Source organism: Oryza sativa, chromosome 5 (assembly GCF_034140825.1).
Source record: "Oryza sativa Japonica Group chromosome 5, ASM3414082v1".
In the NCBI taxonomy this organism is placed as follows: domain Eukaryota; kingdom Viridiplantae; phylum Streptophyta; class Magnoliopsida; order Poales; family Poaceae; genus Oryza; species Oryza sativa.
The window spans coordinates 20536456-20562500 of record NC_089039.1 but is presented as its reverse complement, the minus strand read 5'-3'; the positions used below and the strand labels follow the sequence as shown (position 1 = coordinate 20562500).

The following is a 26045-nucleotide window of genomic DNA, read 5'->3' as shown; positions in this document are numbered from 1 at the left end:
GGAGGGTTAGATCTAGCCCACTACACCACCACTGTGCCATCTTGCTGTCGTCGATGCCTGCTCACCAAATCCAGCGGAAGGGAAGAGTGGGACTGGCCTGCTATGCCACCTCCATGCACCACCACACTGTCTTGATGCCGCAGATTGGCCATTATCCACTTTTCCGTTACCACGGCCCTCCACTTGGGTAGCTCCATGGGCCACCCTGCTCCATTTGCCAGCCGACCACCCACATGAGTAGGCACCATCGACCAACCTCTGCCACTACCATCCTTGCACGCACCAGGAAACCTCCACCAACCTCACATGTGTTGGCTCCCAGAGCATGTCCTCATCATTGACAATGGATGCCCTAACTAAGGGGGAGGATGCACATGAAGGCAACCATATGAAGGTTGTGGTGCATCGCGACCTGGGCTAGTTGAAGCATCACCGGCTAGCCCTGCCTCGTTGCTGGCCAGCTTTCACATAAAGTGAGCTAGATAATCATCCTGAGACATAATTGTTCTAGATGTTGGCTAGCTCCGTTTGGAGCAAGCCACTAGCCAGCCACCTCGTGGGCACCGTTGTTCCTATAGATATAGAGAAACACTAAACTAGATTTGAAGAAAGAAGAGAACGGGAAAAGGGGAAATGAGGAGGGGTAGGGTCCATGGGGAGGAGGGAAAGAGTGGAGAGTGTGTATGTGTGGGTGGTGGCAGGGGGGAGCCATGTGAGGGTTTGGCTAGGGTTAAGATATATTTGGGAAACATTCAATCATCTAATCTTATAAGGTGGAACTTGTGTGGATGGTCTATATAAGAGTTTAAATATATTTCCCGCGAATCTTTCAATCATCCAATCTTAATCAGATGGTACACATGCATCAAACGTATACACATATATGGTTTAAACATCTTTCCCACGATCATTGAACCATACAATCTTAATCGGACGGCAAACATACATCGAGGGTCTAGATATGAGATTCAAACATCCTTCCCGCGCGTATTTAACCTTCTAGGTCTTAGATGGACATATCAGATAGAAACATATACGTCAAGATAGCAACCCTAAAATTTTAATTTTGCAATAGATCATGCAGTTCAAAAACTACAGCAAAACAAGATCTTGAATAATCTTAAGCCAAGATTAGTATGAAAACCTTAAGAATTAATATGTAGGTGCAAATATAGCAACAACAAACCAGACAAAATATATCATTTATTATTCTTCAATTCCATTGAATCCCTCCCAAGATATCAATTACACCATGGAATCAAAGGAACACACAGAAAGAGTCTTGGAAACCCCTCCACAAAAGCAACAACAAAAAAAACAGATCGATTCCCATACTAGGAGCTCACTTGAGAAGAACTCCCGTCATCGTCCTCTTCCACCTTTGGTGGCTCCGATTTCTCCACCTCCTCCACAGTGGCGTTCTCCACGTCTTCTTCCTTCTTCTTCTCAGGGAGGGCATCATCATAGGCAGCTTTGTTCCCTCCTATGCTCTTCTTCACAAAGGCTCCCATACCTTGCCCAGGCTTGATGGGTGTGCCACGTCCCACGCAAAGCTGACCAACGGCAATAGAAGCAACCGTGAGGGTAGCGATGATCGCCAGAGCCACGATCACCGGCCCATAGGAACCACCAATGCCCATGGCGGTGCCTCCACTATGCGACGCACCGCGTGTCATCGTCAACGGTGGTGGAGGTGACAAGAGGGACATCTATATCTTCCTACCTATCCCCCTGCAAGCTAACAAGGGGAATTACTTGCACATCTAATGATGGACTGGTGTTGTTATGCGGTTGTGTTGGGGTGAGATGGAGGATGTCTCTCCTCCCCCTTGCTAGCCTTTAAAAAGGAGTCCTACAGGGGCATAACAGGAATGAGAGGAAGCTTCTGGAGATCAATTCTCACAACACACATTTCCTACAGTACAGTTTTGCCCCCAGACAGATCGGATGGTGTGTGTCAGCAGCCTCTATGCCTGTAGGCATGCATTCAGTTGAATGGTTTTGTCTCGATCGACGGCGAAAAAGGATTTACTTTTGGACAAGAAAAAAGAGCCTTTAATCCATGAGATTACTACATCTCGCATACAGGGACAAGTATTACAGCTGTGAGTGATGCTTAAGAGACTTTACGGTTTTGTTTGCAGCTAAGCAGGAATTAATATAAATAATCTCCCTTTTCAGGGCTCTGCTTGCATGAATAGCTACCAGCCAGAGCCAAGAGTGCCAGAGACATCAAGCCTGGATGGTAGTAGTACAGTACTTGCGTTACTCGTGCCCGGCGTTGCTGCTTCGGTGGGGCCCACTTGAACTGGCCGTCCTCCCGAGCCGTCGGTGGGGGTGGTCCCCACCACCGGCCAGTTACTTTGCTCCCGTCGATTCGGCCCGGTGCACCAACAGCCCATTTTTTTATGATGGGCTTGCAACTTGGCCCAACTTGTTGGATTGTCAAGGCCGGAGGGAGGCCCATCTGGGCGAACTTGTGTGGGCCGCTTCTTTCCATTTTAGAGAGGAAACATGGGCTGGGCTACGGGCTGCGGGCTGCCACCTATCACCGGAGAAACACTTGCTCGCAGCCTCAAATACTTGAAACCAGGCTTTGAAAATTCGGCAAAAATCATCAAACCTCCGAAAGTATGAGAGAGGAAAATCAATTATGATCTTCCTAATTGTGTCATGATTAGCATAGCGCATCAAAGCACCTTATCGGTGCAAAATTAATCCCTTTCAAAACCATTGTACTTCATGAATCTTGCTACATATCTTAAAAACGTTGACGGGCTTACAGCTTACCAGAGATCAAAGCGAGAGGCAGAACAAAGTTCAAAATCTGCCGTGTATAACAACAACAAGTAATTACAGTAGAAACACCTTACTACTCATCAATCACTACTACTAACACCACCACATACGAATCATTTCTACCAGATCCAAACAAAGAAAAAAAAAGAGGGAGAGAGAACTAATTAAAAACACGAAATCCGAACCGGTTCAACTAATCAATCTTCGCCACAATCTCCAGCTCCAGCGATGAACTGATGATCATGGCGGCCACCAGGTCAGGTGTATGTATTCACAGGTTTCGCCGCGATTTGACATGATTGGAAGTGGAACGCAAACTCACGCGGCCACTCCGGCGCCGGCGCCGATGCAGGAGAAGACGCGGACGCTGCGGGCCTTGGGGAGCGCTACCCGCGGCAGCCGCCGGCCAGGGGAGAGCCCCACCTCGCCGGCCAGCTCCTCCAGCGACAGGTTCCGCCGGTGCGGCTGCTGCTGCTGCTGGTGCTGGCCCCCCGCCGCCGCGGCCGATGGGTGGAGCGGGGACCGCACCTCCTGCTCCAGCCACAGCCGGCGCTGCTCCGGGTCGTAGAGGTCCACGCCGGCGGCGGCGCCGCCGTCGGGGCGGCCGCCCCGGCGATCCTTGATGGCCTTGTAGAGAAGCGGGATGAGGCCTTCCATCCGCGGCGGCGGCTTGCGATGCGAGATGAGGAGGGGTTGGGTTGGTGGGAAATGGGCCTTGGCGTTGGCGTTGGTGACTTGGTGTTGGCGGCTTTGCTAGTTGGAGAGGTTGGGTGTGTGCGCCATTTTTATACCAAGGTCCTTCATCCATTTGTAAATTGCAATTGGCACGCTTATTGAAACGGTAGTAATATCTACGGCGAAAAAGAATACTCTCACTGTCCCAAAATAAAATGAATTCCGATCGGATGTGGAATATTACAGTACTATGAATTTGCTGTCCAAATTCGTAAGACTGGGATATATCCGATTCAACCAAAATCTCTTATATTTTGAGACAGAAGAAGCACAATTCTAGTTATGCACGTACTCTACCTCCGTTTCGAAATATAACAACTTCTAACTATATATCTGGACAATACTAAATTTCTATATTCTGAGATGGAGATAAATTTTAGCTATACGTTGAAGAGAGGTACTAGACAATAAAATCAAAATTTAAATAACTGGAAAAATATTTGTTCATTTCATGTTTGAACTAATAGCTCACTGAAATGGTAAACAACAAAACCTGAACAACCTGGAAATTATTTGATCATTTCATTTTTGAACTAATTAATCAAGGCCGAGGTGAAATTTTTGCATATACATATAAATAGATTCTTTAAAAAATTTGGTTAGATAGATGATTTTAATTATTCCCCAATTCAATTATTAATGGTATTTTTCATGTAGTATAGATTATAGAATAATAGAAATCCTTTTGACTGGGGCTTTTGCTTGCGTGTGACGCCTTACTTCTTCTAAGCTTGCTGATGCTGCCCTAATTTGGATCTTGTCTGATGCAGACTGCTTGCTTGGAGTGATTTGATTGAATTGATAGCTGTGGTTTTCTTAATTAGCAGGAGTTGAGATTTGGTCCGAGCCTGGGATGTGATTAGTTGGACGACTTCCTCTAGCAGTAAAGGATATGATAATATCTGGAGATTTATTCAAAGAGGAAAAAAAGAAAATAATTAATTGTTGCTGACGCCTCATGTAATAACAATATCGGTACCATTGCTTGCCGTAGCAGCTTGTAATGTAGTAGCGCACCTGATCTTATTTAATTATGTTCTACCTTTTCTTTCTCCCCTCAGCTTTTAATTAATTTACCATATTGCTGCCTACGCGTATAGACGTGTAGTGTAATGAACGCCGTGTCTAGTTCCAAAGTTATTCTTTAAACTTACAACTTTTCTATCACATCAAAACTTTCCTACACATACAAACTTTCAATTTTTCCGTCACATCGTTCCAATTTCAACCAAATTTTCAATTTTAGTGTGAACAAAACACAGCCGAAATATTGGTATCCAGCATCCACATCTATTGTGCTATTATCATCCATTGAAGAAAACATGTTTTGGATATGTGTCAAGTCAAATTTGTGTAGATTTGCAACGGAGTGTAGTTTTGTAATATTACAGTTTTATTAGGTTTTTAGATATGTTGTAACAAAAAAAGTAATTAAAATTATATCTTGGAGACCATATATATCGACGTCAACATCTCCCTTTTTCACCAAATATGGTATCAAAGACAAATGCCATAGAGTTTTTTCTTAAAAAAAAACAAAATCCATACAATTTTATACTTCGTACCAAGAATCAACATGCTTCATCAGCTACTTGAAGAAAAGAATGATGCGTGGGAGAAGCAACGTAGTAGGAGTAGAAGAATGCACAAATACACCTTACACAAATACACAGAATATATGTCAATCCGATACTACTATAATGCATGGAAGTTTCTGCAGAGCGCCATTAATAACTGTAATTAACTTTAAGCTTGTTGTTTGGAAGTTTAAATAACTACAATTCTGAGTATGTTACAGTGAATCAATACAGCAAACAGTGCCCAAATACTGTAGCAAATTACTGTACAAACATAGTTCTTTTAGGGCCCCCTTTGAATCACATGATTGAAAAAAAACGTAGGAGTAGGAAAAATATAGGATTTTGATAGGAATATAAGTGTAAAACAGAAGATTACAAAACGCAGGAAAAACACAGGAATAACTGTTTGATTGAACCGCAGGAAAAACATAGGAATTGGATGAGAGAGATAGATTCAAAGGAAAGTTACCAAGAAGTTGAAGCTCTTGCTAAATTTCCTCCAAAATCTTTATAGGATTGTCTATTCCATAGGAATTTCAAAGGATTGGATAGGATTCAATCTTTTTTTTCAAAAGACATCAATGGAAATTTTCCTATAGGATTAAAATCCTCCAAAATTTCATGTTTTCCCTCCAATTTAAAGGGCCCTTACTGTTTGAATGCTTACTGTTCGTATTTACTTTAGTACTTTGTTTTGGATCGATGGATGTGGATCCAACAATAAACAGCATACCCTAATACACTGCACTGTAGCTCCCTCTGCAGTCTCTCCATCACTGCAGAGGATCCGGATCGGATGCTACTATGATGAATGGAAGTTTCTGCAGAGCGCCATTAACAACTATAATTAACTTTAAGCTTGTTGTTTTGGCAGACCGGCATACGCTGGATGCAACGTACCGAGGGAAGGAAGATATGGGGTAGGCAGGAGGCTGACGACTAATTAACGACGACCCTGCTGGCAAATTGACTGAGAGAATCGGAGTAGCAGAACAAATTGGCATGAACAGGGACTGATTTGATTGGGTTTAGCTGCAACTGGAGCAACCATGATGTGCCATGTGTGGCCTTGGAACCCAGTGGGGATTACCATATCAAAGTTCTCGTCCTTTTCAATTATCGTGAACATGTGTTTCCCAACCTTTTAAATGGCACCGATTTCTTTAAAAAAATATCATCAACATTTGTTTATTCCTTGAATAATTATCATATGTTCAATTTTGTTCCTTACTAATTACTTCATCCGTTCAAAAATATAAACATTTTTAAAACAGTGGTAAGTCAAATATTTTTAATTTTGACTATTAATAGAAAAAAAATCGAGAACAAACAAATCGTAATATGCTACTCCATTTATATAGAATATTTTTTAATAAATATTGTTGGTGAAAATAGTATCTCGAAAACTATATCAGAGTCTAAAAATACATATATTTTAAAACAGATGTAGTTGTTATTTTGAACGGGACCTAATATTTCGCATGGATGTTCAGTTCCTCAGCCGATGGAAATGAATAAAATTCTCTTCTCTGAAGAACAGCGACAACAGTACTGCCGGTACAGCATTTGGCATGACAGCTTCAAGGCTTGCTATATTTTTCTAACATCCTTTTTCTTCTTTCAGGACTTAATTTGTTTCTTTTCTTTTGTTTTCTTTGATATGTGTGGTAGCTTCAGTGCCTGGTTCAGTTTATGACTATGCTTCTGATTATAATTCATTATGCTTCGATAATTGGTAGCTGCTTTTCTATACTCTAAAAGTTTGGTGATGGAAATGACACTGCTACCTCACCATTGTTTATAGTTTTTACAAATTGATCCTTGATATTTTCTGATATTATAGAATAGTCTAAATATTTGGTTAAAACAAGTGAATAAAATATATTAAAACATGCAAACAAGTGATACTAACATATTTAATATTTTTTTGTCTATTACATATTATAATTTATTTTATTATATCCATAGCAAAGCATAAGCATTTTGCTAGTTTTATTTAATTTCAAGGGTTGTCGTCACTTCCGTTGCATAATTCTGTCTTCATGATGCATAAGTATTCTCTCTGTTTCAAAAATATAAATACTGTTTTGAATATAAGTAGTACTAAAAGTTGTTTACCACTAAACTACACATATAGAGGGTGTTATCCAAGGGTGTAAAGTTTTGGCGTGTCACATCGGGTATTATATAGGGTGTCGCATAGGGTGTTCGGGCACTAATAAAAAACTAATTACATAATCAATCAGACGAATTTATTAAGCCTAATTAATCCGTCATTAGCAAATGTTTACTGTAGCGCCACATTGTCAAATCATGGAGCAATTAGGCTTAAAAGATTTGTTCCGCAAATTAGTCGCAATCTGTGCAATTAGTTATTAGCCTATATATAATACTTCATCTAGGTGTTCAAACGTTCGATTTGATAGGGTGTAAATTTTTTGTGTGGGAACTAAACAGGGCCATACTATTCCTTAGCTCCATTATAGTTATAGCCCCAATTAGTCTAGGTCTACAATTCACTCACCCTGAGGAGAAAAATACATCCTTTTACCTCTCTTCTTAGTATCTATACCAAGAACTAAAATTTGTTATATTTTGGAATGAAGCGAGTAATTGATTGGCAGAACTCCCGTCTCCTGAGTCACCATTTTCAAAAGGGAAAGGAATAGTTTTTTTCCTGCTTCCATCAACATGCTTGGACAGCTTCCTGGAAGGAAGAATCGTGTAGGGCTCGGACCTGTGTCGTGTTGCTTGCCAAGTCAATTCAGATCAGACCGAAAATTCTCTAGAAATCTTGTTCTTTTGCAGACACTGAACTGAGGTAGACTGATTTCTGCACTGCACATACTCCAAATCTCCAATCTGTAGGACAGCCTGTCCCTGATGGCATCTTGACTGAGACCAGTGCAAATTAGCAGCCACAGCGCGATGATTCGATTGCTAATTTCAGCCTTATTAGCAGCATCATTATCTGGTCCTGGCACCTGGTGATTTAATTTGTTCTGCCTGGATCTTCAGCAGATGGAAAAATATAGATAAAATTGTCTCTTATATGAAGAATAGAGACGGCCCTTGTGTCAGGGACTCGGGTGGGCTGCACATGGGCCGCTGGCTGCACCACAGGTTGGTCAGCCCATCGCCAAGAAGTCCAAGCAAGCCCAAGCTGAAAAATATATGAGCAGCAGCAGCTTACAGAATATCGATCGAACAGATTCATTTGGCCAAGGCGGCGAACAGCGGCGGCGGCGACCTAGAGGCTGGCTGGCCTCTTTGTCGATCTCTCCTCTATCTCCCTTCTTCTCTACTAGTCTAGAAGCTACTAGAACCTTCTAGCCCTTGTATCCTTCCATCTTCCACCTCAAAACCACTCCACTATTGTAACAGACTTGGTTGTTCCCTGTGTTGGATTTGGCACTGCTATTTCTGAAATTATATTGTTGAGTGGGTCTCTAATAATTTGGTATCAGAGTCAATCCCCACCAAGCTCATTAAGCAAGCTGCCATCGGAAGTGAGGACAAGTTTGACATGCTTTTGAGGATGCTCGAGGAGTGCGAGCGAAGGCGGGAGGAGGCAGACCAAAGAAGGAGAGCAGATTTCCTATCTCTCAAGGCAGCAATAGACTCGTGGATGCCCCAAGAACAAAAGAAAGCTGAAGACCTTCAGTTTTTGGTTGAGGATTAGCAGTCCAAGGTGACGCCCACCACCTGTTCGATGGAGTGCCCCAATGGCAGCAGACCGAGCACAACAGCGAGATCCATCTACGACGACGAGGGGGCTACTCCGACGATCATCCTGGAGGTTGGGGATGGTGAGGGGAAGGATCGCATGCCCTTCATCATTAGCAAGGACCTTCCCGAGTTGACGCCTATCATGTGTTTGACAAAATGCTCAAGCCTCGACGTCGAGCCTGATTTCACCGTGGCTGTGGTGGTTACATGTTCCAACACTGCCGTGGACTCCAAGGAGTTGGTAGCCACCGATGGCGCAACCGGCACCACCATCATTGACCCCCGTGTTTGTTCCAAGGAGACGCACACCAAGTGTTTGTTGTTCGGCTCCGATGTCAACGGTGTCACTGATAGAGGTGTGATTGCGTTCCAAAGTAGGATGGGTGTGTTCAAGGTCGTTCCGATATCAAGTCAGTCCATGGAGTTGATGGTTGACGAGAAAGCAACCTGCACTGACACCACTCACCTTCCCAAGGTGATGCACCCAAGCCATTTGATGTTGGGCCCCAACGTCAACACCGGTACTGTCTAGGCTGGGGTTGCGTACTCACTATTGCTTGGCGCGCCAGAAGGAATAGCATCCTCGGGAAAGGCCACACTAGTCATGGCACAAAAGCTAAACTCCAATTTCTGCCTAAAATGGGTGGCGCTCAACAGGTGTTCGACCAAATGCTCCAAGGGCTACAAGAAGCTGTTGATGAGTCATCCCAAGAGAAACCCATGGCCACCTCCTTGCTCAGGTGGAGTGGTTAGAAGATGGAAGGAGTGGTATGTGCCCTAGGGATAATATTTTATTTCATGCCACCATGGCCACCACCAACTCAAATTGGAACCATAATACTATGGCTGCTGGTAAACACATGATTGACGGAAGTAGAGCTGAAACCGTGGCCTGACCCACAACCAAGTCAATATAGCGGAGGCGTGATGTGGATTGAGCAAGTCCCATGGCCTGCACCAGTTTTTGCACATTTGATGGGATATGATTTTTGCAGTGCAAATTGCATAAGAGACCAAACACCTTCTGTTGCACTATATTGTGCACCTAAAGGAGATTTAAATCATGAAAAATCTGATCGAGCTCATAAGGATACATTGGTGGCAATATTTAACTTAGAACAGTTCCACTATGTGGGTGGTGAGGAAAAAGTTACAAAGGGAATGTTATATGGCCTAAGTACAGTAAGCTGCAACTACTTGATCATTCCTGCTGCTATAATGACAACAACATTTCTGTCAGTTCCATCTTCTACTCAAAATATATATGGAGCTTGTTGGTTGGAGGCTCAAGAAGGGTTAAATGATATAGCTAAGGGAAGAACTTACAAAATTTGTAAGTCCATGCGCATGACACTTAATCATGTTGAGAGCTGGCTACAGAACCCAACAAACATATTATACAATGGTCAGTTGTTTAACTGTCCAGCGGGGATACATTTTGGGGTCAGAAGGATTTCTGGGATTATTGCTAGAGGTGCTGATGAGAATCAGAACAGGAAGGTCAAGACATGTGGTTATGATTCCATTTTTGATTTCTGTGAGAACAATCCTAGTGATGGTAGTGCTGCAGCAAGGTTTTCCATTGATACCGGGACAGATTCAGAGATGATATATACATCAATTGCAAACAGGGATTATTGGTCTGTTAAATTATTGGAGGTCATAAAAGAGGGATGCCCAATACGCCACTTGTTACTAGGTGATATCAAGAAAGAACAATTGCTGCAATGTGAGACATTCAATACAACACAGACAAATACAGAGCAAGTTATCAAGCTACAGGTGAGCAATTCCAAGGAAATACAAGAGCTACAGGTACCATGGGATCCAGGAGGTTTTCTTCATCGGCTTGGGGACAAGCCAAATTTCAAGAAGAGGGGATTGTCAGGGGCTCGGGTGGGCAGCACATGGGCCGCTGGCTACACCACGGGTTGGTCAGCCCATCGCCAAGAAGCCCAAGCAAGCCCAAGCTGAAAAATATATGAGCAGCAGCAGCTTACAGGAGATTGATCGAACAGATTCATTTGGCCAAGGCGGCGAACAGCGGCGGCAGCGACCTAGAGGCTGGCTGGCCTCTTTGTCGATCTCTCCTCTATTTCCCTTCTTCTCTACTAGTCTATAAGCTACTAGAACCTTCTAGCCCTTGTATCCTTCCATCTTCCACCTCAAAACCACTCCACTATTGTAACAGACTTGGTTGTTCCTTGTGTTGGATTTGGCACTGCTATTTCTGAAATTATATTGTTGAGTGGGTCTCTAACACCTTGGCCTTTGCCAGCTTCTGAGTGGGCTGCAGTTTTTATTACATTGATCAAGACAGGAAATCTGTAATTTGAAGCTTGGTTTAGCTTCGGATTATAGCTTGACGCCTATTTTAAACTTCGGAATCTTATTTTGGGATCAAATTTAGGAGTTTTTTGTCGTTACTTTTGTGACCCATCTCTCTTCATGATCAATAAGTAGACATGTAAAATTTACCTACAATTATTCTTAAAAGATTAAGCTTCAAATTTTAAAATCGCTTTGGAATATAAATTCTGCATTTGAACCAAGCACACAGTATGCTTATGCTCACCCAGTACTTCACTCTATTGCAAGTGGTGAGTGATGTCAACCTAGCAGCTATTTCTCAGATTATTTTGTGGGGAAACTTTTTTTTTTTGGACATTTCAAAAGTGTTGCTATGTATGATCAAGCTCATATTTCATTTGTCATGCTGGCTGCTTCTTGCTCTTTACCCAGATTAATTTGAATGATGTCGGTATATTGAAACTGAGTGAAAGTAAAATCAGCATCGAAAAAACAACTCCGGGGATAAAAGTTGCAAAGATGGCTAATTGGGAACAAATAACCCATTTCCACTATAAGATTTCGGATACCTAAATTCTATTGCAAAGTTCATCTACATGCATATCCAAATGTTTTATACAGTATTTAACTCCCACGTCCTAATTTTTTCTTGGATTTCGGCCCATTTTTCTCCAATTTTTCCTTTAGGCGCCATTCCATTGTTTTTCTTCTTCATGAAGCCATGACAGTTAATAGTGGAGTAGTTGTTACAAAAGAAAATAAGTTAGAACATGGAGTTGCCGGTAAACAACCTTTTTTTAGGAGAACGACGGCAGAAGATCTGCCGGAATTTATTTAGAGGAAAAAACAGCAGTGCTGGGTTTACAGGGCGGTTTTGGGGAAAGGGTTGTAATTTCCGGTAAACAACCTAACTACTTACAATACTATATGTCCCAACGAATGCTTCTTCTTCCAAGGAAAAGATTGTTTTTTTTCTCCTTCACTTTTGCCCATTCCTCCTTCTATCATCAGCAAACGTGACCTAAATACAGCTCTTAAAAATGTCTTTTACTGTAATCAAAAGGTTAGTTGATCCTTTCAAGGGAAAAAACAAAAGTAAATGGATAAGTTTATCCAGGACATGCTATGGAGTTGTGGATGACTTGGTCGTGTCGATCTCTCCCTTGTTTGGAGGGAGGGATTGCACATTGGCATTGCCTACCTAACCCAAATACAGAGTCAATTAATTACTCTTCTTCTCCTTAACTGAAGTATACTTTATTAAGTCCGAAATATTATTGTTTGCATTTGAAACGATTTGTCATGGATCAAATCTGTTGCTTGCTTTGCACGCACAACATACACTCAAACAAACTTGTGTATTGCATAATACGTCCCCGGCCGAGCTCATTCAGCTTTATCATATTGTACTGTTGCTAATTGCACCAAAATTGAAAAAGAAAACGACTATAGATAGAAGAGTTGACTCCAAGTGGTGGTAGTTAAGATGTGGCTTTCAAGATATATCAAAAGAAAAAGTCCTTGCCAGATTAGCCCATTACATTGATGCGTCAATTATATAAGGAACAGTATCAAGCTATCAGCAACATGTGCACTAGCTCTTAATTACTTTAGAGGCAACTCCATGCTTGAGGTATTGTGCCAAATTTGAAATTGGTTTAGTTGGCATCAACAAGATTATTATGACTAACTTACGCTTTCCTGACCATGTCATTCACCATTCTTTAACTGATGTATGGAAGATGATTCGGTGTGGTATCTTCTAAAAGAACTGCAAAACCTCCAAATTATCAGCTTCAAAGGAATAAGAAAATCCATAAAACCATATTGAACTCACAGCATCATAGGATACGGATAATCTAGCCCATATCCATATCGGTTCAGCGAGTTCACTGACTTTCATGTAAGTTGGCAACAAAATATTGACCAAGCTCATCTGGTTAATTACACTGCACTCTACCTTTACGTGAAGAAAGACATCAAACAAAAAAGAGATACATGGAAGAGTCACAGTTTGATCACCTCAACGCAAAAAGTGGACAGAGCCCTACCTAGTTGATGTACATCCTCTTCCAAGGATAAGTTCGCCGTTGATCTAACAGTAAACGGGGAGAAAGAACTTCTGAAAGTATGGACATCCTCCCTTCTCTCCGTAATATGGTCTTCATCAGCATTGTAGCTATTTATATCACGACATCAAAAGTGTTACATTCTTCGCATTGTATGTAGAGCGCAGTCAACTCAAACATAGTCTGCAAACAGAACTTGGGTGCTGATTTGCATCCTCTATCCAAGTGATCCATATGCACATTAGCCAATCTTTCTCGCAAGAATTCCAGGTTAATCTGATCGAACAGTTAAAGTTGTAAAATTTGGTACAATAATGTTATGAAAAAGTAAAACCATCTCAATGTATCAGGAAGACATACAAAGTTGCCAACAGGAACTACCTTATCTTCTCCAAGGTCTAGGCGTAGCTTACACATGGTACAATATACGAGATTATGTGTTTCTCGTAGTTCCCCTTGTTTGCAAACTGGGCACCAGAGCTTAGCATTTGCCTGATATATAGCACAATTATTTCAAAATGGAAGGGGGGAAAGACAATAGGAAAGAATAATAATACATATGATTGACATCGCCAGCAGTGCTGCATTTGCGACCAAACAACAGAACCCAACCTATTCTAATACCATGTTTTGACTGGGAAATTTTTCTGTTCCTCCATGGAAACACTAATTGAGGTGTTTCTTGTCAGATCCTACCATCAACACTAAACCATTTGCATTTTCAATTATAAAATTACACAAATAGGTACAGATCATATAGGAAATGTAGCTCTAGCATGCACTTCAAAGAAGAAGTAATGGCTTGAGCTAAGACAAAGTCAAGCACAGAGAGTAATTATGTCAGAGAAATATACAGCATCAAATTATATAATTGAAAAACTTACAGACCAGCGAACTGTTGAACTAAATGCTCAATGAATGCATACCTCCTTATCAGTTAACTGCATATGTTCAAGAAAAGCCTGAGCTAAGTATTCATCTTCCTCATCGAGGGCCTCCACTTCTACAATAAATAGGAAATGTTTTTAACCAAACCAATTTATTTTCATCTACAAGATAAAATGAAATTTTGAGCATCCATGTGAGATGAATCAGAGAATATTATCTATTGAGTTGTAAGGAATTAGATATAAATTTGTAAAAACTCCAGAGAAAACATGAACAAAGCAGATTGCAAGAACAGTTCTTGAGCACTGTAGCAATAAAAAAACATTTTGAAAATGTACCTATCTGAATGGCTTCATCTCTCATATCTTCATAAAGAAGTCTTTCCATTTCAAGTAATATATCTTCACTTTCAGTCTCAACAGGTTTAGCTGTCTGTGGTCCTTGATATTCCCATATCATATCAGCTTCTTCCTCCGCTTTTCCATCTCCATGCTGTTTGAGTTTCTGTAATTCATCAGAGATAATATCCCTGACTGCAGATTCGACTTTTATCTGTCAGTCGACATAAGTAGATAAATCAGATGCACAAAATACATAAATATATTCAACTACAAATCATGTTAGCATGAAGACTGCAGAGTACTCATGGTATAACCTATTAATGAACCACGTTTTTCGACTAAGGATAGTGATAATGTATCCAGTTCCATAATAATGGTCATCTTAATGGTACCTATTTTTCAACACGATCTGTAAAGTCTACAGAGATGATGGGAACACATAGAACGAGAAGTCCAGAACCAATAATTATTTTTCAATTCATTTTGGTTATTCAATCATTAGTTTTGTATGCAACCAGTAGTTGATCAATAATAAATTTTGAATCCTTTACATTTTCATTTCCATAGCAATGAAGTGCTGTTAAGCCTGAATGTCAAATTAGAACCAATTAACTTGCAGCCCCATCATTTGGCTTATCTGCGGAATAAGCCAAACGGCGTATTTGCAAACGAAAAGTAATTTGTGAATAAAAATTTTATATACGTGTCCTTAGTGATCTAAAAGCAAAGGCTGAAAAATAAACTTCGATGAAAAAAAACTCAAAATCGGCTTCAAATTTAAGGTTGAAAATTCAAATTTTGATTGATAAGCATAAGCATAAGCGAAAAGATGAGGCCGTTGGTATCTCTCCTCGGATTGATAAGAAAGATTACGAGAGCAATGATAGGTAACATTAAAGTACATGATTCACTTGCCAGCTGCAAGAAGAAACATACTGTAATTATTCAGGACTAGTATCAGACAGAAGGACTGATTTATCTGGTGTTTGTCCTTTAAAAGCATTAAACTACAGTGAGAACTTCCATCAACAAACAGTAGAGAATGTAGCCATTATTTACTATATATTGGTGCATAGACGGTATGAAACTGTACAAAAGGTTGACGAAAAGAGTAATAAATTTCGATACCATGTCACTAGCAGGAAGTGGCCCATCGATCCTTTTCTTCCAAAGAAACTGGACTCTCTCCTCTTTAATTCTTTTCAGACAATTGCTCCTAAGCTGTGTGCAGCAAAATGGGAGTAAGCACAAGTTACAGACAAATCGAGTAAAAAGGAAACACAACAATCAACAGAGAACTCATCCGAACACTGCAATGTCCCCATAAATCCTACTCCTAGCATGGTGAATATTAGCAACAAAATAGCAGAAGATAAATTTTGGTAGCTCAACTCTAGGGGGGCACCAGCTCGCTCAGGCAATCGACCGAACACATTGCGCGCACGTCGACGGACAATCCAACAGCGCTAACATTCACGCCCGCCCTCTAGCGCTCGCCCGCGCAGGGGCATGTCGACCTAGAACCGCGCTACGCTACGTTAACGCTAAGCTACGGCGACGGCGGAGATGGGGGGTTCGGGAGGGGGGAAGGAACGAAAGAAAGACCTCCTCTCTCCAGTCGGGACGGCGGCGGGACTTGATGGGATCCCTCCTGGGCCGAGACGAATCCATCGCCGCGCTGGCTTAGCTGCGGCGGCGGCGGCGAGACGCGACAGCCCCGCCCGCGCGATCGAATCGCCGGCGGCAGGGGACAGACGCCCCGAGTCCGAGGAAGGTTCGCGCGCGGTGAGCGACTCGTGCGGGCGTTGCCTTCGTCAGGAAGGTGGTAGGAGGATTTATTTTTCCCTTTCTATTTTCTTTGAGTTACTTTTGTTTGGCATTTAATGATTTATCCCTGAACCAATATGAAATGTCATAGATATACTAGGGCTCACATGTCAACCAAGTGTCAACTTTTTAAATGCAAAATCTTAAAAGTATAAAATAGTTAAATGCTCCTTTTACGAGTACTTTTCTTCGTCCCATCGTAAGTTTATTTTTAGATAGTTCTATTTATCATGTATTATGAGTAGATAAAGTAAAGATTACTAACACTGGGATTTGATATTGAGGTATTATAATCTTTTTTTTATTGGTATGTGTGGAATGAGTGAAAAATGAATTTATTTTAGAACGGAGGTTACTATTTTGTTCCAATTTTCAAATAATTGATATAGATGCTATTCGAGTTTAAACTTTTTATCCGTTTGTGTATTTTTCTAAAAAGAAATTATACTGCCAATATATGTTATGTTTGGTGTTTTGCAAGATCTCAGCTTCACGCTAAATTTAAAGTTATAACTTAAATTTTAGCGGTTTAGGATTTTATTCATCCAAGTTAATGTAATATTCATGTATTTGTGAAGTTAGGAATGCTCAGGTCCAAAACACAAAACATAGTGAATCTAGAGCTGTGCAAAAAGAACCATAATCATACGCGAAATGCCCATGGTAAGCGCTCAATAGTGTCGATTATCGAGAGCGGAAGGAGCACTTTTTAGAATGATTTATATATTCGGTCTCTGTCACCAATAATTTTGTTAATTAAAAAACATGTGTTGGAAAACATCCAATATTTATTAGGAGTACTTAAGAAGCATATAGTATCGAACGGTTCTTTTTCTAGCACCATTGGTTGCTCAAGAACTAATTATAAGCCGTAATGGTTTATTAGCGATAAAAAATAAGTTACGGCTAAAACTTATGTGTAGTTAATGCTGAGAAAGAAACTAAGTTGAAAAATACTCTAAAACCAACTCCGAAATTAAATTTTAAATGGCTGATTCTTTTAAAATTCATTTGCGGAGATATCCAACAATATATTATTATATTAGCATTCGCCACGTCCTTGATATTAGACTTATCAAGAAGCTCTACATGATATCCATCAATAGATGAGGAATCCAAGAGTTGGATTAAGGAAAATGTGCAGGATAATTTGCTTCTACCTTTAAAGTGACGAGAACTCAGAGTTTCCACATGTCCGCAATGATTTGGTTATCTGTTCCGGAATATTTGTAACAGCAGTAATTCAACTCACATAAAAGTAGCATAATTTTCACTGATCTCATTTCCAGTAAGGATTTCGTAGTTTATCAGGTTCCGTTGGGTAGAGGTCTAGAGGAAGACTCTCGTTATTAGGTTAGAGGATTAGAACTGTAATCCTCTCGTTATTAGGCTGCACGACGCTGCCACAGCCACCGTCGTGTCAGACTCTACACAAAGCCGTCGCAGCCTGCAGCCGTTGCCGTCGCGCGAAGCTCCTGCCGCCGCCTGCCAGAGTGCCGCTCCCATCGTCGTGAGAAGCCACTTCGAATCCCGTCGTCTCTGCTGCTTCACTAGATCTGATTGTCCTCATGAAGGAGCTCTGCCCCTTTGCTGGATCTTGCCGTTGTGTGAAGAGGGAAGAAGCCGCCGTATCTTGCTTTCTTTGATGGATGTGGCATGGATTTGAGATTTCCTTCCTCCTGTTCTTTCTTTTTTCCTTTCGTTGATGGATGCGGCGTGGATTTGGGGACTCTTTTTCTCCCCTTCTTGATGGCGTGGATTTGTGGATTTCTTTCTCTTTTTTTCCATCTTGATGAATGCAGCGATGCATATAATTTGCACGTAGAAGGCTGTTTGGTAGATGAATCTATATGGAAGGCGATGCTATTGTGATCCGACGCGTTCGCAGCTATTGTTATCTGATTTGATTTTCACCTTGAACACATAATTTAGCAGTAATTATATACAGTCCAACTTTGTTCTTCCTCTCAGGCAAGGGTGCCAACCAAACAAGTGTAGTCCCAGCAGCCTGACCAAGCAATTTTCATCTACTTCTTCTATGCCTCCCAGGCGTGCAAAATTTTCAGGCATGGGACTCAGGGCACCAACCAAACAGGCCCTTTCCCCAATTGATAAGCATGCGATCAAGAACATGGCACGAAATGAACAAACTCAGCAGCCAGACAGCAACAAGACAACAAATACATCACACGTCTTCAGCACTTCTAGCTTCCTCTTCCATTTATTGATTTATTCACATTTGTGGACAAACCATCATTAGCCAATTTCCGAGCAAAAACACAAACTTTCTGCAGAACTCTCGCCTTCCAAATGTTGCACCAAAATTGCCGATTATCATCAGGATCTCTTTCAGATGCATTGCTAAGTCTGTCCGCACCATGAACAGAGTTTCCCACTTCTCTGATTTTCTCAAACTGTCAAGCAATGTAAGCACAAAACACCTTTTTTTTGGATAATGGATAAGAATCCGGCCTCCATATCCACGAGTGGATATACACGACCAAAGTCACAAAACATCTAGGTCGACATGTTGTTGCACATTGGAACATAGATCTCATAAACCATAATCCTACAGCACATGAACATAATCTTGTTGCAGTTTGGATATATCTATTCTATGCCATTAACAGATAAAGATGGCAATTCACTAGTAGATGCTAATAGATGCCTGTGTTACGACATTTAAAAAGCTAAGAAATGTGAACTGATTTAAACTCTAAGTTTCTAACAATGCACACTGATGTAAAATACAACTACAAGCTACGCCTACACACTGTTCTTATGACATCAGGGGGACCTTTTCTTGACCCTGACCATCTGCCTCGCTCAAGCAAGGCGGCCTTGCTGCTTTATAGTAGAAGAATGCCATCATTCTTGTCCATTCCTCAGCCGATCGGACGACTAACAAGGGAGAACAAAATTGAGAAAACCTCATGAGGCAATTGGTCAACTGAGGGTTTAAAACAACATAGCATTATGCTCCTATGCTCATACAAATACCTTTGTCACGGTGAACTATCTTCCCTGCATTAGTGAAGAGGACCTCTGGGAAACCAGAAACATTCAGGGCCTTCACAAGGTCAGGTTCTGCACAGGCATCTACAGCCACGCACTGAAGATGATACGAAAACAGTCAACAGTGCTCTCAGAAGCGACAAGGCAACTGTTATGAGGTTTATAAATGGTAAAAGAAAGTTCATCGAAATAGTACCCTGGGTGAAGGCAGATTGTATTCCCAAAACATCTCAATTGCCTTAACTAGTTGATCCCTTGCATTTTCATTGTCCTGCGGTCTACAAAGGAAACATTCGTGATTTGCTTAACTAATATTTGACGACAAATTTATTAAACTTTACAAGATATTCTTCAACCAAAAGGATGCTCAAAATAGAACTATTATGGAGTTCCTAGATATCATGGGAATATGGTATACAGCATATATCCACAAGTTTAGCTTAACAGCAGGAGTACTCAAGTAGGAGCAATGAATTATACCTTTTGTATCGGTTATGAACAAGCACAATCAAAGGACCGAAGTCCGTGAAGACGGTGTCATCCCAGTCCATGGTCTTGACATCCCTGATTGGCTTGATGTAGTTGTCGTCCTCCCAAACTATCTCCTTGTCACTCTGATTCCCCTTAGCATCGTCCTCCTCATCATCATCATTCTTCTTCTCGGCCTTGATGGTGATCTTGTCGAAGAACTGGCCGAGGCTGAACCCATGGCCGTCCTCATCGTCCTCCGGCCAGTTCGGGTCCTCCTCCTCCACCACGAGCTGGTACTTGGTCAGCAGCTCCAGCATCTTGGCCTTCCTCTCCGCCGGGTCCGTGATCTCCGCCGTCTCGGGCACCCGGTCCATCATCTCCCGTATCTTCCTCCGCAGCGTCCTCCTCTGCTCGTCCGTCATCTGCATCGGCTCGTCGTCGTCCTCGTCGTCGCTGGACTCGGACTCGGACCCGTCGTCGCGCGCGCGGCCGCCGAGCACCAGCTGCACCGCCTTGGACTCGCCGCCCTCCCGCCCCCGCGCGCATCGGGCGAGCACGAGCCTCCTCGCGGCGGCGCGCGGGCGCACGAAGAGGCTCGCGGCGCGCGTCGCTTCCGCGAGGCAAAGCGCCGAACAGGTCGCGGGCACGGAGGCGGAGGAGGAGCAGCAGCTTTGCAGCGCCATCCCGCCGCGAGAAGCCCGCAGCCTCTCTCTCTCTCTCCCTCTCTCTCTCTCTCTCTCTCTCCCTCTCTCCCTCCCTCCCCTTCCCCGGTGGGCTCCCTCCCTCCCCTTCCCCGGTGGGCTTCAAGCCTTCACGAGGTGGCCGCCGCCGCCGCGGCCGCTGCTGCAGCAAGAATCGCAGCGGAATGCGCCGGTGATTCTCTGGGAGCTCGCGGCGCGGCAGGCGGAGAGCCTAATCTACTCGTGCGTAGATATTTACTCTTTTTTTAGAGGAAAAATAAAGAGTTAAATCTACTCTGCTAGCTAAAGGCCCATCGTGGCCCATTAGGTAGGTGCTCATGGGCCGAGCCAAGTATTTGGCCCGCAAGGCCCATTGTGGCCCAAATACACATATGGGCTCCACGCATATACTTCTGTTAAAGAACATTTCAGCTTTAACTTTTCTCTTCATCAAACCTTTCTAAATTTGATCAAGCTTATAAAATAATGTAGCAATATTTTCTACACAAAACAAACATATTATTAAAATACATTCAGTATTACATTTGGTTTAACCAATTTGGTGTTATAGATATTGCCAATTTTTCTATAAATTTGGTGAAACATAAATAAGTTCGACTAAGAAAAAATAGAACGACTTTATAATACTTATAATATGAAATGGAGGGATTAACAGCAAGGGTGATAATTTACCAAGAAAGTACATAAGAAACTTATTGTGGATTTTCATCGAGCTGTAAACTTTGTAACTCCTGTTTCATATGCTCTGTTTCGTGATGATATATATAATCTGAGTTCAATATGAGGTGACTGTGCCACGGCACTTTTGGTGAAAGAATGAGAAATATTGGGAAGAAATGGGGAAGATAATTTGTGTTACAACATATCATGAGGCTGAAGAACTTGGGTTCTTCACTTCTTATTTGCTGAGGGAAACCGGAGCACCCACCCCTCACGTCAAAACTGAGACGGCCGAACAGGAGCCGCTGCAACCAGCGCAGTGCTCCGGGCAGTCCTCGCCTCACTGCGTCTGTCTCTGGAAATTGAACCGTGCTAATATCTATCTATTCTTCCGCAGGTAATTGCCTAGCTAAGTATGCAAAACAATGTTAGCTAGTGCATGATGCCTCGATCTCACCATTAGTCGCCTCCTCACCGTCGTCAGTCGCCTGTTCGTCGACGAGGTCAGCAGATATGGCCGACGGTATCCTGTGCCGTTTTAAGATCCGGGACGTGGCGAGCTTTGCGTTCTGATATTTCAGGACGATCACCCGCTCATCGTCCAGATCAAATCTCAGGTTTTCTTCAGTGCAGCTTTCCACAAGGCTGCACAGATGCTTCAGATTTTCTACTTCCACACCGTTCACCTTTTTTACCTGATCATATATTATGCAGCTTCATCAGTGCATGTCCTACTGGACACTACATATGTGTAGAAATGTAGAATGCTGAAGAATTTCTGTTCTTGGGTAGTGAAAACTAAGGATTTCTGTACAGCAACGGTACCTGTAGTTCAGCGAGCCTTTCATAACCAACATTAATATCATCCATGAGAACCTAAGACAAAATAATCGGTGAGAACACATATACTGAAAAGTTCAGCAGAATGTTTCCTGCAATACTCATAAGATCCTGAAGCAGCTAATTTGAAATGTACTAGAATAGAGAAGGATGGCGAAGTAGTACCTGAGATAGGATAACTAGTTGTTCAGCAGCTTTTTTTGGAAGCTCTCTCAGTGCCCGTTCACACAGTCGGCGTGGCGAATTGTTGTACCAGTCTTCTCCAAATTCATGGAGATAAGGCTGGGTCAGTGGGATGAAAACAAAACCAGCAAAGATGTAGTAGCTGGGTAGTTTATCAAATTGATGTACAGGGACTAAAGGTTGCAACTGCACAATAAATTATATATAAGATCATTTCCAGTGTACGTATCCAAAAAGCACTTGAACAGGTCAAGTAAGTGCAAAGTGAAATGATGAATGCAAAGCATAGGCGTGGAAGCATGTGTACAAAATACTTGGGTCCAATTTGTTAGCCTACAGAGATCATTGAGATATCTGATACATCTGCAGTTCTGCACATAAATCTCTATATAATGACTATTATAAGTTTGGAGAAGGTTGAGTCCATTACCCATGCCTAAAACTAGCAAAACTAGGTGCAAGGATAAAAGAGAGTAGCATTTGAATCATATTAGTAACCAGCAGCAGAAAGAAAAAACACTCTGGTTAATCAAAATGTATAACTTCTATAAGCAACATTGCAAGTACTCACAGGTCTAACAGTGACATTCAATTCATGCTCTTTGCCATCTCTTAGAACTTTGAGAACCGCCATTTCCCCAGGCTTCTTCATGGACACCAGATGATCGAAGGTGATTCTCTCCCTATTTCGAAATGGGACTGCAGGCATTAAAAAAGCTGGTGTGAAAAAAAAAATGTACTCAAGGCATACCAAATATTTTGTCCAAGGATAGTTATGTGCTATGATCTACCAGGTAAAATAATACAGGAACATGAAACCAAAATATGTAAAAGTACACAGTCGTGTGAAGCCCACCTGTGCCATCATTTGCTATAGGCACACCGTCAAACTCAAGAAGAATGTCATCTTTCTTAAGAACTCTGTGAGCATCAGATAGAGGATTTATTCTACTCACTAACACTCCAGTCAAATCAGGCTTCATCCCAAAGCACTCTCTTAATTGAATATTCTCTGTGGCCTGGCAAGATATTCCAAGGGTACAAAAACCAGAATATTTACCGCTCTCTTCCACTCCAGAGATGAAACGTTTAATTACAGGCACCGGTATAATATACCTGAAAGAGGAGGATTACATTTCTAGCTAAAGCAAGGGGTTCAATTGGTGCATGACTAGAAAGTTATTTCAGGGACCTACCCAATGTTTTCTGCCCCTGATAAATTTTGAAAAGCAACTCCAGCAACTTTGTCGCCCATAATTGCAGGCCCTCCGCTGTTTCCTGGGTTGATAGCCGCATCTATTTGTATGGCCATGAGCTGAGTAGCACCATGTGCATATTGTGTTGGCTCAACTCTAGAGACCACACCCTTGGTGACAGAAATGTTGTCCCCCCCTGAGCAATGGAAAGCCAGAAACATAAATTTGTTCACATTTTTATGATTTTCTTTCTAACAAGAATAGTTACAGTAAGAACTGAGAAGGCCCTATAAAGCTATTCATGCTAGCAATAGCATCAGAGGCAGAAAAGCTGCACGAGAAAATTTTAATCTATCTGAATTAACTGTGTAAACATGCATGCATAGATAGATCATCATGGTATCACTCAACAGAGAAGTGTGTAGTACCTTGCTGTTCATGTGGTATAAGGTGAAGCTAGGAGGAATATCTACCACATAAAAATTGTTGGGGATACAAAAAAAAATAATCTCATAATGATGAGTCTAACAGCATAATAAATTATCTACTTCCTCCATTTCACAATTTAAGACTTTCTAGCATTGCCCGCATTCGTATAGATATTAATGAATCTAGACAAATATATTGCCCACATTAACATCTATATGAATGTAGACAATGCTAGAAAGTCTTACATTGTGAAATGGAGGGAGTATATGAATGTTAATGTTAAAAGTGGATTACAAACAAAGGGTAAAATGATGAATCTAATGGCATGATAAATTATCTATACAAATGTTAAAAGTGGGTTACAAACATAGGGTAAATTTTACTTTCTTTCAAAATTGTGTAAAATTTCATTAGCATATTTGTCTAACTGACCTTTCAGTGATCAATTAGATCATTGTCATTCATTTACAACAGAACAGTACGCCGATACAAACTAGATGGTTAGGGTATGGCATTTGCATAGACTTCAATGCGTTCAGTGGATGAAATCATAAAACTATCAAGTTTAACATCTAAGCACATAATACTGCAAATGATATAGGACTGTTAGTTTCAAAATTGATACCTTGCGGGTAGCCAACCACAGCAACTGCTTCCTGCAAGAAGGGAATGTCTCCAAGCTCCAAACTGTTCATTCCATCCCAAAACTCCTCACTATCAACTTTCAGAAGAGCCAAGTCGCACTCATGGCCAACAGCCTGGACTTCTGCCTTGTACTTAGTAGGCGACCCATGCTTCCTCACGAGAACAAAGGTATGATCCGCTATAACATGAGCATTTGTGATGATTCTCCTCCCCGGAATTACAAATCCTACAACACAGACATGCATTAGCAGATGAACCAAAAGTCCAAAAAAACAAGCATAACTTCAGAAGGTTTTCTCAGTTAGCAACCCACAAATGACTGATTTGTTCGGCTTATCCCACAGCAAGGTCATTTCAAAAGTTCATGAAACATAGTAGGGCACTCCATGTGACTACCATAAACCAAGAAGCACATTTCATCATACTAATTAGTAAGTACACACTAGCAGAAATACATAAATTGGGCGCACTGTCTTTGTCAGTTGAAACCAGCAAACTACCCCGTTATTGATCATCGATAAAAGGTCAAAATAAGCCCAATCAGCATCAAGGTAACACTCCACCGATCCATGCAATAGAAATGGCAATCGCTTGCCCGCCATACCTACGCATCTACCGCAGCAACAGAGATCGAAACACGCTACTCAGGACTCTCGCTGCTGACTGCTTGAGATTTGCTAAGCTTACCTGAGCCCATGCTCTCGCGCTGCGCCTTGTTCTGCCACGGCAGGAAGTAGTTGGGGCTACTGGACACCGTGAAAACCTTCACCACCGAGTCCAGCGCCAGCTCCACCGCCGCGTACGCGTCCGTGTCATGCCTCCCCGCCGCCACCTCCACCGCCGCGTCGGCCTCGCCTCCATCCTCCCCCTCACGCTCCTCCTCCTCGCCTCGCTCCGCCTCGGGTATGGCGGTGGCGCCGGGGGCGCCGCATTCCCCCACGCGGAAGAGCGTGGAGGAGCAGGACGCGGTGGAGAAGCGGCGGGGCACAGGCCGCGCCGCGATGCGCGGCAGGATGCCTCGGGCTAGGGTTTGGAAGGGCGGGAGAGGAGGCCGAGGGGGCGGGGGCGGAGGCGGCGGGCGGTGGAGGAGGAGGAGGAGGCGGCGTAGCGAGGCGGGGGACAAGGACGAGGACGAGGAGGAGGAGGAGAGGCGGCGGAGAGAGCGGACGGAGGCGAGCATGGTGGTGGCGGGGCGGCCTCGCCGGAAGAAGCGGCGCGGCGCGGCGCGGGGCAGGAGGCGGTCAGGGTTTGGGGATTCCGATCCGTGGGGGTTTTAGTTGGGTTCAGCCCAAACTTTTTTTTTTGCGCTCGAAGTCCAGCCCATTTACCCCATCAATTTTTTTTTTGTCGAGTCTTCCATCTAGGAGTCTAGGACTATGGATGGCAATTTGCCCCGCGGGGCTTCGGGGTCGGGGCCAGTCTTGGCCAGGTGCGGGGACAGGAGAGAAAATCCACCCGTGGGCGACCCGTGGTGGCCCAAGGTAGGTATATTAGTTAAAATACAGCCATTACTGTACATGTCCGAGAAGCCCAATCCACCTCTCCCTAAAACCTAACTATCTGGAGCCAACTAACCATTGGACATCCAATAATATTCCAAAGATCGGACAGTCCTCCTACTGTGCTT

The 26045-nt window shown here is 42.6% G+C and overlaps 4 protein-coding genes across 6 annotated transcripts; all 4 read right to left on the bottom strand.

Annotated features, from left to right (window-relative positions):
- Positions 1–2739: 2739 nt before the first annotated feature.
- On the bottom strand, positions 2740–3531 carry LOC9268643 (uncharacterized). The gene has a single exon (XM_015782544.3). The coding sequence runs from the start codon at positions 3454–3456 to the stop codon at positions 3118–3120; it is 339 nt and encodes a 112-aa protein (XP_015638030.1). The 5' UTR covers positions 3457–3531; the 3' UTR covers positions 2740–3117.
- Positions 3532–12950: 9419 nt separating this feature from the next.
- Positions 12951–16293, bottom strand: LOC4338808 (RPA-interacting protein A). The gene is made up of 6 exons (NM_001420512.1): positions 16057–16293; positions 15580–15672; positions 14449–14662; positions 14149–14225; positions 13604–13714; positions 12951–13498 (listed from the first exon to the last, which is right to left on the bottom strand). The coding sequence occupies exons 1-6, from the start codon at positions 16120–16122 to the stop codon at positions 13337–13339; spliced, it is 723 nt and encodes a 240-aa protein (NP_001407441.1). The 5' UTR covers positions 16123–16293; the 3' UTR covers positions 12951–13336.
- A 2415-nt stretch (positions 16294–18708) lies between these two features.
- Positions 18709–20683, bottom strand: LOC4338807 (thioredoxin-like fold domain-containing protein MRL7L homolog, chloroplastic). Its single transcript, NM_001420511.1, has 4 exons — positions 19774–20683; positions 19490–19571; positions 19279–19390; positions 18709–19179 (listed from the first exon to the last, which is right to left on the bottom strand). Exons 1-4 carry the CDS (start codon positions 20445–20447, stop codon positions 19058–19060), a joined length of 990 nt encoding a protein of 329 aa, NP_001407440.1. The 5' UTR covers positions 20448–20683; the 3' UTR covers positions 18709–19057.
- Positions 20684–21094: 411 nt separating this feature from the next.
- Positions 21095–25661, bottom strand: LOC4338806 (protease Do-like 10, mitochondrial). Of its 3 annotated transcripts, none has more exons than NM_001420510.1 (8): positions 25106–25661; positions 24399–24644; positions 23345–23540; positions 23005–23264; positions 22720–22847; positions 22131–22334; positions 21951–22001; positions 21095–21820 (listed from the first exon to the last, which is right to left on the bottom strand). In NM_001420510.1, exons 1-8 carry the CDS (start codon positions 25596–25598, stop codon positions 21554–21556), a joined length of 1845 nt encoding a protein of 614 aa, NP_001407439.1. In that variant the 5' UTR covers positions 25599–25661; the 3' UTR covers positions 21095–21553. The 3 variants fall into 3 exon arrangements, 2 of the variants coding, with proteins under 2 accessions (NP_001407439.1, XP_015640073.1); XR_001546134.3 differs by having other exon boundaries at positions 21150–21820; positions 22131–22222; XM_015784587.3 differs by lacking the exon at positions 21095–21820 and having other exon boundaries at positions 21948–22001; positions 22131–22222.
- Between the last annotated feature and the right edge of the window lie 384 nt (positions 25662–26045).